The sequence below is a fragment of the Acanthopagrus latus genome, chromosome 20 (genome assembly GCF_904848185.1).
Source record: "Acanthopagrus latus isolate v.2019 chromosome 20, fAcaLat1.1, whole genome shotgun sequence".
Taxonomy (NCBI): domain Eukaryota; kingdom Metazoa; phylum Chordata; class Actinopteri; order Spariformes; family Sparidae; genus Acanthopagrus; species Acanthopagrus latus.
This window is the reverse complement of record NC_051058.1, coordinates 7547963-7561656: the sequence shown is the minus strand read 5'-3', so window position 1 is coordinate 7561656 and position 13694 is coordinate 7547963. Positions and strand designations below refer to the sequence as shown.

The following is a 13694-nucleotide window of genomic DNA, read 5'->3' as shown; positions in this document are numbered from 1 at the left end:
AAAGCATTTTTTTAAAAAAAGTAAAATTATAAAGTAATTGCAACATATGTGGGATATCCCAAAAAGGTAAAAATACAGTTAAATAAAAGTTAAATAAATCATGTTAAAATAATACTACTAAAAGTTTGATATCAAATTTACTCAAGTATCAAAAGTGATTTCCTGGAAATCAATGTACTGATGTATCCAAAGTATAAGCAGAGGAACAATATACATTTATCATCATGTATGTATGTACATATTTTATACTATTGGTTAACTGGTTATCGATCTGGATGATTATTCAGCATTTTATTTAAATAAAAACGTGCTACTTACTGAAGCAGTATGAAATCTGCAAAGTAACTACTTTGCTACTAACTACTAACTTATCAAATAAATATAGTGGAGTATGAAGTACAGTAAGTTTTACATATATTTATATATTTGAGTGGAGTGTGATTATGTAAGAAAATTGAAAATACTCAAGGAAGTCCAACTAGCTCAAAATTATACTTAAGATCAGTGCTTGAGTGCCAAAGGGGAATACTGTTCAAAATAAAAACAAACAGAACTTTCTGTTGCAGCTTGATCATTTATTTTCAGTTTAGATTATGTAACAGCTGTTTGTGTGTCTGTCTGTGAGTGTTTATCCATGGTTCATCAGAGTAGTATGTGAGCTCTATCCAATTAAACCATCATGTGGAGAGAGACCAAACTAAAAATTTTGGTACAGCAATCCTTAAAACTAAATAAGACGTCCGTCAGATGCTTAATCCCACTCTTTAAAAGGGAGATGTACTTTGCAGATTATAATTACGGCCTTACTCTGGTCTTTAACAGGATATGAAATCTTTCCGGGGGTTTTAGTTTTTCTTCCCCAATCTAAGTAACACTGCATCCATCTCCATTCTAAAAACAAATGGTGTGGCCAGCCTGCGGCTCGGTTAACCAGGGGAGTACAGAAGGGGCAGATGTAGCTACATTAGTGGCATAGCTGAGCTCTCAATATGAGAAAGCTGACACACTGGACTTGGTCTCTCATTTCATATTGTTCATCATTAAAACTGATTCAGTCTTGTTTGCATTTGTCGCATTTCATTTTATTCTCTTCTCCGCTCCTTGTTGTCGTTGTTCTCCTCTTCAGCATAGTTGTGTTTAAAGAGAGAGCAGCTGTTGGGGTCGGCTCTAGCAGCGTTTCTCCTCTGGTAACAAGTGGTAGAACTCCATGCATGCTGCCACTGTTGCATTTAGTCCTTTTCTGGCACCAGCTTCAGCACTTTGCCGATGGCGATAGTTTTGCCTGGGAGAGGAGTGTACAAAGTCAAAAATAGATAAGAAAATAAGCCAGGCATTCATAAAAGCCAATACAATCCCAATATATTATCTCTGCTGTCATCTGTGTACAAAATCTGTTAGCTAAACATACTCAAACTCCCTTGCAAATACAGTGTCCTTACCTTCGTCTCTCAGTGTGAATCGTCCCATCTGAGGGAAGTCTTTAAAGGTCTCTAAGCAGATGACTCCTGCTGCCCGAAGCCTGGCGATACACACCTGGTCCTGCTTCACAAAGCGTGGTCGGGTTTTGCTCTTCTCGCCCGTCTTCTTATCCACCAGACAGATTAAGGCCTACATTCGGGATGTAAAGAGTTGAACAACTCCAAAACTGATCTGATCAGATACAGTAAAAAAAAAAAAAAAAAAAAACAGCTTGGAAAGCAGAGCAGTAACTTACTGTGATCTGCACCTCTTCGATGCAGGTGTGGATGTGGAGGACTGCATTGTAACCAGGACAAATGATTGATTTGTGCTCAATGATGACGATCTGAGATATATGAAGAGAGGGATTTTTTAGGAGGATTTAGAAAATGTATGATATTATTTTTACATATCTAACTGAATCAGAGCAGGAAATAAGAACTCATAGGTTAGCTTCTATAGATTGAATACAGGAGGGTGTGGCTTAACATGTAATACATAAGAGCTGGTCAAGCCTGTAACAGCCTGAACCTGACTTGATTTAAATTCCTACTAGAACTACTGACTCCTAAATAACAATTATTCTTACTGTCATTTAATCTGTTGATAATTTTTCTCTAATTGACAAGTTGCTAGAATGTCAGAAAAAGTTGAATTCTGTCATCACTGACTCCCAATGCTTATGAAGACGGCCCTCAAGTGTCTTGTTCTGTCCACAACCTACTGCTATTCAGTTTACAGTAAATAAACCTGAAAATATTCAACTTTAAGAAGCTGGAATAGTGACGATTTATTTTCTAAAAATTAATGAATTCAACAGTTGAAAACTAATGAACCAATGCACTTATCACATTAGCTCTGACATGCAGTGACTTTGTATCTTGTCATTACCTGTGCATCAAAGGTGCGTCCAGAGTGGCAGAGATTGTCAGGGCTACAGAGGATGAAACCAGGGAGGATTTCTTCCTCCTCGATACCCTTCAGCCTCAGCTTCAGATTCTCTCCGGGACTTGCATCATCTGTCTCCACATCGTCGCTGAGCAGGCTCAACACCTCCACTGTGTGCTGGAACACACACCAATTTGTACATACTTTAATTAAATGCCTTAAAAAAAAGACATTATTGCTGTACTGAAACAGTATACATGGCAGGTGTCAGAAGTGAAATTAAGTCATTTTGATTGCAGGCTCTTCATTTCATCTAGGCTGCAGTACATTTAATAAAAGGAATGAGGCCTTGAAGTGATTTCAAGGAGAAGGTTTACTGGTCCCTTGAGAGAAGGCGCAAAGTCACACAGAGGAGAGCTCACCCTGTTTGGCATCATGACCAGCTGCTGGGCTTTGCTGATGCATCCAGACTCCAGCTTTCCGAGGATAACTGTGCCCATGTCCTGCGAACACACACACACACACACACACACACACCAAAAGGTTCAGCATTTTAGTATTAGCAGTAAAACTTTAACACATTATTAGCAATTACTTTTATGGCATGAATGACAAATCGGCTAATAAAAAGAACAATCACACAGTTACAAAAGCTGAAATGAGGACAAGAATCTTTGAATTCAAATGTTGTGTGAATCGTGTCACAGAACAGGGTGAAAAAGGAATATGCATCCTGTTCTATGAGACTGAAACATTATAAACCATATCATAACATCACAGTGGAAACCGACTGAATTTTGGAAAACAGAATAAATTGTCTCTGTCCACTGAAAGCCATGCATCTCCAAATCTGGAGACATTTGTTTACAACTCATTGTGATGCATGAGAAATCCATCCTGAAAACTGCTTGTGAAAAGCTGAAATTTTGGAAATACATATTTTTTACCTTACAGCAGACAGATAATAGCAGGCTATCATACTGCTAATGATATTCCAACAACCTACATCACTAGAACAACTACTGCCTAATGTTACTTGTGTCTTCTTAATTCATCTGTGCTCCATTTAACTCTTCATGATGTATGGCCTGTAGACATTCAGAAGAGACTTCCTCACATGTATAAGCTTTTCCTTGCACACTTCAGTGGACTAGTCCATCATTCTACTGGCTTCCTTGACAAGACTTGGATGAGAAGATTAATGCCACACTCAAGCTCTGTTTGCACAGGACCGGTATTACCAGGGGACCTCACTGGATTTAGATATTACCCCTCTAAATCAAAGTGTCGTGAGGCACAACCACATGGGATCAATGAAGTCTGTATTCTACAAGAATTTACTGACATTATTCCCTGGATATGATGTCAAGGCTTTGCATAACATCATCTTTCAGAACTGGAGCATGTGTTCTTAAATAGCCACATTTTTATAATGCAGTGTCGAGTTGTCTTGCTCACTTTCTGCATGTGTTACTGAATAAATATACAGTAGCAGCTCATTTATATCAGGTAGCAGATGGTTTGTGGCTGCACTTGAATGTGACAACCTTTCATTGTTCCTAACCTTCCCTGTCACTCATTTTAAACATCGATATAATCACAGCTGTTGCCTGCTGTTCTACCTGATGTGAGCCACTATGAAACATCATTCTTGTTCAGTTCTCTGACAGCAATACAAGTCAAAGATCATAGAGCTGTCGACTCTCACGGGACTACTGTTATCACATGACCTCTGTGTTGGGTAAAACAGGGTCTGTAATTTGTGGTGGAATTTTTACATTAACTATTGACAGATATAGATCGCAGACATCCTCTGCCAAGTAACTAGTGGTCGCAAGGTTATACTAGTCCTGTGTGAATAGGGCTTCAGTGTGAATGGTGAGTATGAGGCGACCATCAGCGGTAAGAAAGCTGAGCATAAAGCCTCAAACGCGGGAAACAACTATCCTGTCTCTATTCAAATATAAGAAAAATCAGCAAACCAGCACATCTTAAGTTCACTAATCAAAACACCTTTCTCTGTTTCCAGTCTTTTTCCAGTCTGAGCTGAGCTAACAAGCTGCTGGACGAGGCCTCATATAAAAGTGTTGCGCACTTTATCTGAAGGTTATAAATCTAAATGTGTAACTCTCATCAAATGTAGTAAAAAAGTCTTGTTTACCAAAAATCTAAACAAAATAATAATTGTTTAATCTACAGTCGTGTTTCTCTGCAGCGATCCTGCTATATGGAAGTCCGACCTGGGTCATTGGTATGCAGCACCCCATTCACTGAACCATAATCCCCTTACATCAGGAGAAGACCAGTCGGGACTACTTAATCATATAACCACTACATCAGTCTCTTATGTAATCACAGCCAGAGAGGAGTATTTTAACAACTTAAAGACAAGAGGATAAAGAGAAATGATGACACGTGAAGAAAGACAAGAGCCAGTGATTAATGTAGAGACAACAGAGAGAGAGAGAGCTCCAAAATAACTCCATTCCACCAACACTTATGCGCTGAACTGCCTCCAACATCTAAACTGAGGCCAGTGCCAAGAAGCTGAATTATCCTAAGGAGGAATGGCTATTCAGAGGCTGCAGTGTGTGTGTGTAAGCACGCTGCTGTGCTCTAGGATAATCACATGAGAGGAAGGAGAATGACAAACTGGAAAAAACAAAAAAAAACAAAATGGCCATGTGACTAAAAACCCAAAAGAAATTCTGACGCCCACTCATCCACCGAGGACAGTGCAGTGAGGAAGACGAGCTGCCATAAATTTCTGTTTTTCTCTTTGGAAAGAGGATTAATTGCTTCCAGCTGCTCACCTTGTACTTGTCTACGATCGGTAGTCTGACTGGTCCATCGCTGGATCTGGTGAAGTTTGGCAAGCTGTCCAGATGGGCAATAAATGGCAAACCCCTGGTAGAGAACAAAAAGGAAAACTGTCCGTCACCATGGTTATAAAAAATTCCACCTGCCTGCCATGGATGAGACAGCCTTTGACTCTTACTTCAAGTGAATTCTGCCTGATCTTTTTGAACTTCTGATCAAACTCCAACAAAAATTCCAGCCTCAAAACAAACTAATAAATCAACCAAAACAGAGCCTGGCAAATAAAAAGAAAAACACCAGAAGAGGAAGTGAAGTGAACAAATCTGCTCCATCCTTTTCTGTTCCACTTCTAAGCTGTGCTCACCAGTTAAGTTTTGAGAATCTACAAAAAAAGGCAATCTAATGTATGAACCCAAGTTCCTCTTCGCTTGCTTCACTGTTTTCTGACTGGCTGCAAGCAAAGCACACTGTTCCGACCTGAACATTTAGATGGCTGCTTAGACGTCCTGTTGCTATTCATTCCGGCCGCACATGTTGAAAGTGGTGTGTGGACAAGGAAGGGTTGACACAGATTAACTACACAATACTGTCCCGTTCCACTACAAAAACTTAAAGGGAGGCTGACAGGAAGCTGGCAGTTTACTGTTTAAAAAGTACAAACGTAGCCTAACAGAATTGCATATCAAACAGATTCAGCATCAAATGCGATGTGATAGACGCTCGTTTGCTTGCTGTTAGGACTCATGTATGATTTGTCATTAATAAATGTCGCCGAGCCTTACCTCCCACTCCTTGGTCACTAAAATCAGTCTTTCATGAATATTCAGATTTAAAATGTGCTAGTCTTTCTATACTCAAGGCAAGGTCAGACCAGAAGGCCTGCGTCAGATAGCGATGGAGAAATAAGGCATGAGGTACTTTTCAGTATCTGACACAAAGAATAAGCACTTCTTCCTACGGTATAAAGTTGCAACCTTTCAGGAAAAACAGAAAGTTCCATTATGAAAAGGTAAGTGCCAAGAGGGTCACTACTGTGAAATGACATTGTGTTCAGTGTCACTAATGGGCACCAAAAGGCACAGCTGAGCTCTCCTATCACGTCTGGGAAATATAAGTGAACCTGTGCCAGTAAACGTTGAGGGAAAAATCTATTCATACGGGGATGTGGGAATTTCCAATGACCCCTTAAGCTAAGTTGTGTGTTTGTAGCTGTGTTTAACCAGTGGTGAATAAGAGAGGTGACTGCACATCCAGTTACAGCATCTAACAGCCTGTCAATACCTCCTACTGTACGATCATAGAAACCCATTCACAGAGTCCACTTACGTGTACCAGAGACACTCAGATACGGGGTCCTTGAGGTTGGCACCTGTGAGTCCAGAGCAAGGCATAAAGTGGATGTCCTTCTTGGGGTTGAAGCCCACCTTCTTTAGGAAGGGCACCAGCTTCTCCTTACACTCTTCATACCTGCAGGAAAGTGATGAAAAGATGATTTGCGTGCATATGAAATGACTTCATGGACTGTCACGTGTTGTGACAATCTTATGGCCAACAACAGTAATGTAGTCACTGATAGACAATGTCTGGCACCAATCTGCCACGTCTCCCTGAATGACTATTTAACACAAGAAAAAAGTGAGGACATATTGATGTCACAGCATTAAAGCCAACATTAACACGTCATCTCCCTGCTCACCTCTCGAGGCTCCAGTTGACAGTGGGGTCATCCATCTTGTTGACCAGGACGATGAGATGTTTGACTCCTGCTGTTTTAGCCAGCATGGCATGCTCCCGAGTCTGTCCGCCCTTCTCAAAGCCGGTCTCAAACTCCCCCTTCCTCGCTGAAATAACCTGATACAAACCAATAAAGTGAGGAACAAACAACTAGCTTAAAATAGCTGTCTTCTTTTATTACATGTATTAACTTATTTATAAGAAATATACAGGATTTAATCTCTGTGTGTCTGAGGTTCAGGGTTTGTTAGCATTAGCGTTGCCTGTATATCCATGTCTATCTCACCAGGACTGCAAGGTCGGCTTGTGACGCTCCGCCAATCATGTTGGGGACGAAGCTCTTGTGTCCAGGCGCATCCAGGATGGTGAAATGTTTTTTCTCAGTTTCGAAGTAAGCTCTCCCGACCTCCACTGTCTTCCCTTTGTCCCTCTCCTCCTGGTTTGTGTCCAGAGCCCACGACAAGTACCTGCAACATGCATTGTTATCTATTAATTTAGCCTGCACACAACTGCTCTGTGATCACTCACAATTGCTGAGCATGCGGCGCCGTTTAACTCAGTTAGCAGAGCGGGCATGCCATGTGCAGAGGGTTTGTCCTCGCTGTAGCAGCCCCAGGTTCAAATCCCTGCCAGGGGCCCTTTGCTGCATGTCACTCCTCCTCTCTCTCTCATCCTCTTTCCTGTCTACTCTTCAGCTGTACTATCAATAAAGCCTTACAAAGGCCAAGAAATTAAAGAGAAGAAGAGAAGGAAAAAAATAGCTGAACATGTGTGGCAAACGAGTCTCTAATCAAAAGCTTTGTAATATTTGATTCAGTGATTAGCTGCTAACATGCAAATTACTGGCATGCTATTTTTAGACGCAAGAAAATAAAGGGGGAAAAAGAGAAGCTCGGAGAAGGCACTCGAGGACTAAATATTTGCCGTAAAACAAGTCTTCATCTCAGGTACAACACAAACATTCTCACCATGTCTCCCTGTTCTTTTCTTTCGCTTCCCTTTCATATTTCTCCAGGGTTCGCTTTTCCACCATTCCAGTTAAGTACCTTGAGAGGAGAACACAGGGAAAAGGCAACTTGACAAAAACTAATGCAAAATATGTCATACATATTTAGAAAAGGTGAAAACACAGTGCATGTACATGTTTTTCTGACCGCCATACACACTGATCTTTTTGGTAGTTCATTTTCTGGGATCGAACACAAAGTTAGGGCCAAGATGCAATGCGATTCTCTCTTGAAAGATTAAGCCTTGATTCGGATAAGTGCGAAAAATTTGAAACTTCTCAACATTACAATCACCTGCAGCCGTTTTGTAAGAGCCGGCTGTACCTTCCTTACGGATGGTGAAACATGGGCGACCTTAACATGCGTGCCTTGCTTGCATTCTAATCTGGGCTTCTTATGAGTATTGGTGAAGCTGGCTGAGCATGAAAATAATAACAGCAAATTCCTTTGTTTATTTTATTCAGGAATAACTGCTGATATGTTAGTCTGATGGAGCAAGTTTTCATTTGGTGAGAAAAAATAAATCATGCATAGAAATCAAAAATTCTGAAGCATCACGATGCACTCGGATGAACAGATGATCGTTTAAGAAGAGCATCGTAGCCGTCTCGGTCGAAAACGGATTGTATTGTGAGGTGCCTAGAGATATGAGAAATAAGAAATTGAAGTACTTAATATTTCACTTCCTTTGTCTATTGCGCAGCTCTGCAGCATAGTGACCAGCCAATGCAGAATATGAAAAAATAATTACTCACATGATCTGTCCTCCAATAGTTGATTTACCAGCATCTGACAGACACAGCAGGCAAAAACATTAAGACTAAAACTTCCTATAAACAGAGATTGAATAACAAACACGTACAAAAAGGACACGCACCCACGTGACCGATGAAGACCACATTCACGTGCTCTTTCTTGGGCGCATCAGGCAGCGCGGGAGCCACTTTGGGCATGGGCATCTCCTCTTCTTCCTCCTCCATCATCATCTCTTCGTCCTCTTTCCTCGCGGCGCCCTCCTCACAGGCTTCTCCCGAACCCATGTCCTCCTGTCCTCCGCCTCCTCCGCCTCCCCCCGGCTCCTCCTTCTGCTCCCACGTCTCCTCCTCTGTGGTCATGTCTGCCTCTGTGCTTCCATTCTCCACTGGAGCTGGAACCAAAGACTCCACCTGTTATTTCTCTGTAATGTCTGGATGCCACAGACAGTTTTTGGAGGGAGGAGGAACTATTTAATAATAATACGACAGGCTGTTTGGCTTGGACGAAAACCTGAGGACTGACCATGAGTGGATCCTGATTGATTCTGAAGCTGGACTCAATTCAAGCTGCTACATTTCTGCCAGTTTTGGGTCCAAACTTAGAATAATTTTACCACATTTGCACAAACATTTGCACAGGGATCTCCTCTTGCAGACTTTCAAACAAGTACCAAAACAATTCACACTTCACAGACCGAACTGCTCTGAATGAAGTCCTCTCATTCATTTGGATCTGCTACACCATTATCATTCACATGCTCTATTACAGACATGTTTCTTTTGTGTGTTATTATCGGTAATTATTCTGTATCATACAGAAGTACTATTGTCATTATATTCTACTTTAATATAGTCTTGATTCAAGGGAATTGGCTGTAAAAACCAACTGTAACTTCAATAATCCAGTCTTTTAATGGTCAATTTCTGATTGTCAGCTCACATGGATATTTCTAATACAGAGATAAAATATAAAGTGCAGCAGACTGCAACAACTACTACAACTACTGGAGCTGTGTCTTTTATCTACATACTTCATGTAATATGTGTTATATAGAGAATCGACACAGGAAGTCGGTGCAAACACGGAAAATAAGGCAACAAAAAACCTCAACTGATGGGGAAAAAAGTGTGACGTGTGACTGGACCTCACTACAAAGCTCTACACGTAATACAGACACATCCATTTATACACAAATGAAGAAATACATTAATATATGACATACACTAAATCTACAAGAAGTATTCAAGTACACCTTAATCTTTATAGCACTGAAAATTGAGCAGTTTTATATGGGAGTCTGGGGAGTTTGCCTCCCTCCTCATCCCCTCGCTGGTGTTAACTGTAGTTGCTGCGTCTGCTGCTCTGATCTATAGCATGCCAGTGTTCACGTTAGCCATCTGCTGTTAGTGCAAAACATCCTCAAAATGATGTAAATTGATAACAACTCTGTGTTTTTAATCATCCTGGCCATTAAAATTAATGCAGAAAACATCAATGACATGCACCATCCACTACGATGTCATTATGACTGACTTCTGAGCGTCCCTGTCGTAAAAAGACCTTGGGGACGGCACAAGCTCATGAAACTCATTTGCCTTCACAGGTCACCTAAAAAAGTGCAGCGAGGCCTCACTGTGGGTGGTCTGCGGTTCACTGTTCATTAGTCCAGTTCACGTGTTAGTAAAGCCATGCTCTGCCAGGCAAACAAATGCAAGTCAAACTCAAACAAACACACACACAAAAAAAAAAAAACTGACCGAACATAAGCGTACTATGAAATCTGCCAGGCCCTGCAGAAGAGGCATCTTCCCATGGCAACACACAAAAAAGCCTCCCATTTCTGTAACTATGAAATTATTCAGCCGAGTAGTCATGGACAATGCCCGCTTTCCTCTCCACCATGGGCGTTTATAATCAGCCCATGAGATGATGCTGCTTGCGAGAGCCATTTTGTGCCTTGACTTTGTCAACAGTATCATAATGTGGTGAGTACAATTTGTCTTTCAGTGATCTTCAGAGCCATTTGAAGTGCCAAGTTTTGGAGGAAGCGCCTCCAATGAGTATGTGGTCCATAGTTTTGCCTCTCTTTGTCACTCAGCCGCCCACAGCTGCAGCGCTCAGCCACTCCACTAAACACAAAAACCACCAGCAGCTTCTCTGTAATTTGAGGAGAGGCATGCAGCATCCAGGTTGAAGCCCAGAAAATGTGAATGGGTTCGACTCGGACTAGTCAGCACAAACTGCATTTTTTTTTTTTTTTTCTGGAGTAATCAGATACATTAAAACTGCTCCGACACAGGGCAGACCGAGGCCTTGGACATCCATCCCCTGACACATATCACAGTGAGAGCCAGTGGGCCGTCTATTTCAGGCATGGACAGGCGAGGTTGCATCATATTATACGTAGGCCCATGCACAAGGGTTAACCGATGCCAGCGATCCAAATATGGCTCAGTAAGTGAACCTACGAGCAGAAAACCCAGCAGTGAACATCCACGCTTTGGTGGCCTGGATGAGGTCTGGTTTGGGCTGAGATACTGAATCTGGCTGTGCACACCTGAGCCTGTAACCACACCTGTCATGTGGTAAAATAAATAAATAAATCTGCCTGACAGCCAGATTAGTAATCTAATAACCTGAACATGTAGTGCCTGCAGTGCTCTGTGGGTGCGTACCGACTGCTTCTGTCACCTCCATGCTGGCCACCGGATCAGGGGCACCTTAAAGCAGAGAAAACACGGCATGTCAAACTTTCATACATATTTATTAGACGGGGCTGGTCACGTTTTGCGCCTTGCTGCGGTTGTTAGCGCGTTATAAATGAGCCATGACACTATTACAGCACATGACTGACACTCGGGCCGACTTGTTGATTAGTTAGTGGAAATGCGATAACTGCACCCAGCGCAGCCGAGTTGCAGTCAGGAAGGCTAACTTAGCTGGGTTAGCAAGCGAGCTAGCAAGTTAAGCTAACTTCCAGCCCAGCTGTCTGGCATTCACCTACCGTCTGAAGCCGGTATTTCCACGGCGCTGGCTTGAAGGAAGCTCGGCACAAACACCGGGGCATTGACGTTGGGGACAAACGGCTTGGCGTTGACGTTCAGGGCAGCGAAGGCGGTCGGGAGCCCCGCCGCGGCAGCCGGGGCCTCGGCATCCTCTTCCAGCTCCCACGAATCCGGGGCTGTGTCTCTCGGGTCCATCGCTCCTTTCACCGGAGTTGACAGGCTTACCACTCCCGGGGAAGGTGGGCGATCTTGAAGGTTCCGTTAAAACGCGTTCAGTCGCTGGTGTGTTTTAGACTCTCGGCAGCACGTTTGTTGAAGTTGCCATTGCTTTGTTGAGCCGTGCTTTTGAGCATATGGATCCCGTATCCGACGAGAAGTGGTGTAACAGCCGCTACACGTCCTCCACACACCGCCAGAGGGCAGCAGCGGGCCCCCGCCTCCTGAACCACGGTACCTAGACCTTCACATTGTGTTGGTGTGTGCAGGGAGTCTGAGCAGCCTCAGCTCACCAGGGTCAACTATTAAAGTACATAACTGTTGTCTTTTTCTTTGTTGTTTATTTTAATATCTCTGAAACACAGTAACAATACAAACAACTCTATAAATGTAAAGAATTAATACTTCTGAAGCACCACAGTTAAAGGTTGTCACGGTAACTTCAAGAAATCAAATAAAGTCAGTCAATAAATAAGATTATTTTAAAAAAATTAAAGGTGCAATATCCAATTGCCTGTCTAGGGTAATTCCAGAGAACCCAGAGAAAACTGCTAACTGCTGGTCACTAGCAGCCATTAGCAACTGATCTCAGTTAGCGGTGCAGCTAGCGAGCCGAAGCTGACTTGAAACAGAGAGTGAAAAATGACCCCGGCGTGTCCTTTTCCTCATAATACCACTGGCTGGTTAGCATCTAGTTCACTTCAGTGGACTTCTCTTCAACACAGTACCCAGACATCTTTCACAGTACGTCAACACTGTTGTTTCTTCACACTCTGTAAATAACGTTGGTTCGTTTTTTTGAATGTTAAAACTTAAAATCCAGGTCGTATCTTTCACATTGCACTTTTAATTAACTCAAAATGAACAGGGTTTGAGTTGATAATTAAAATACCCTCCAGATTTTTATCCTACAGTATCCATAGAATGATTTACCAAGAACTAAAAATAATGATCCTGCACCTTTTATTTTCAGTGTATAATGGGTTAAATTGGCACAAGTGTAATATAATATTCATAATTGTGTTTTAATTAGTGTATAATCATCTGTAACCAAGAATGGTCACATTTGTTTGTTTGTTGTTTGACCTCAGAATGAGCCCCGTGTGTCTGCAGAGGGAGCATTCATGTTCAGTAATGCTTATTAGTTACTGCTCTGAGCTGCAGGGTAAATGTTCTCATTACACACCTCTGGACCAGGAAGTGTTGTTGACATGTCACAGCAGAAACACACAGGTACAAGTGATGATGTTAATTAGAACTGCATTACATTTAGGTGCTTCAGTCTTTAATGTTATAGGCTGCACTTGTGCTTTTTCTGCAATGACAGGTGAAAATGTCTGCTGTGAAAAAAGGAGTTTGTGAGGCATTTGAGTCTAATATCTAAGTTGAGACGTCATAAAAATATGTTTTCTTTTGTAAAAATGATGGTAGAAATTCAGATACAGGTACAAATCACAATTCCTTAGGAGGCTTTAAAATCGGTAGTTTGTGACCCCCTCTGTCCTCAGTTTGATCAAGGGAACCTCCCCAGGACGTAGGGACATGCAATAGATGTCCAGCGTACTGAACAGACGAACAAAGTCACAGAATACAGACTACAATGACAACATTTCTGATATATTTAGATTATAAAATATACAAGAAGAATGTGTATCCAGGAGGACAACACACAACAAAGACAGCACAGAATAAAGTAGAAAACAACATATTTACTATTCAAACTTATCCACTTTATTGTTTTTGTTAATATACGGTAATTTTGAATTTGAAACTCGTTTCCATCCTTGCTGTATATACAACTTCAGTTGCT

At 41.7% G+C, this 13694-nt stretch overlaps 1 protein-coding gene across 3 annotated transcripts; it reads right to left on the bottom strand.

Annotated features, from left to right (window-relative positions):
• Positions 1–554: 554 nt before the first annotated feature.
• gspt1 (G1 to S phase transition 1) lies at positions 555–12272 on the bottom strand. 3 transcript variants are annotated; one of them, XM_037081546.1, is made up of 14 exons: positions 11668–12272; positions 11300–11383; positions 8785–9054; positions 8663–8696; positions 7869–7946; positions 7187–7367; positions 6863–7017; positions 6493–6633; positions 5160–5253; positions 2769–2849; positions 2350–2523; positions 1715–1804; positions 1440–1608; positions 555–1282 (listed from the first exon to the last, which is right to left on the bottom strand). In XM_037081546.1, the coding sequence occupies exons 1-14, from the start codon at positions 11861–11863 to the stop codon at positions 1230–1232; spliced, it is 1800 nt and encodes a 599-aa protein (XP_036937441.1). In that variant the 5' UTR covers positions 11864–12272; the 3' UTR covers positions 555–1229. The 3 variants fall into 3 exon arrangements, with proteins under 3 accessions (XP_036937441.1, XP_036937442.1, XP_036937443.1); XM_037081547.1 differs by having other exon boundaries at positions 11339–11383; positions 11668–12270; XM_037081548.1 differs by lacking the exon at positions 11300–11383 and having other exon boundaries at positions 11668–12271.
• Positions 12273–13694: the final 1422 nt, after the last annotated feature.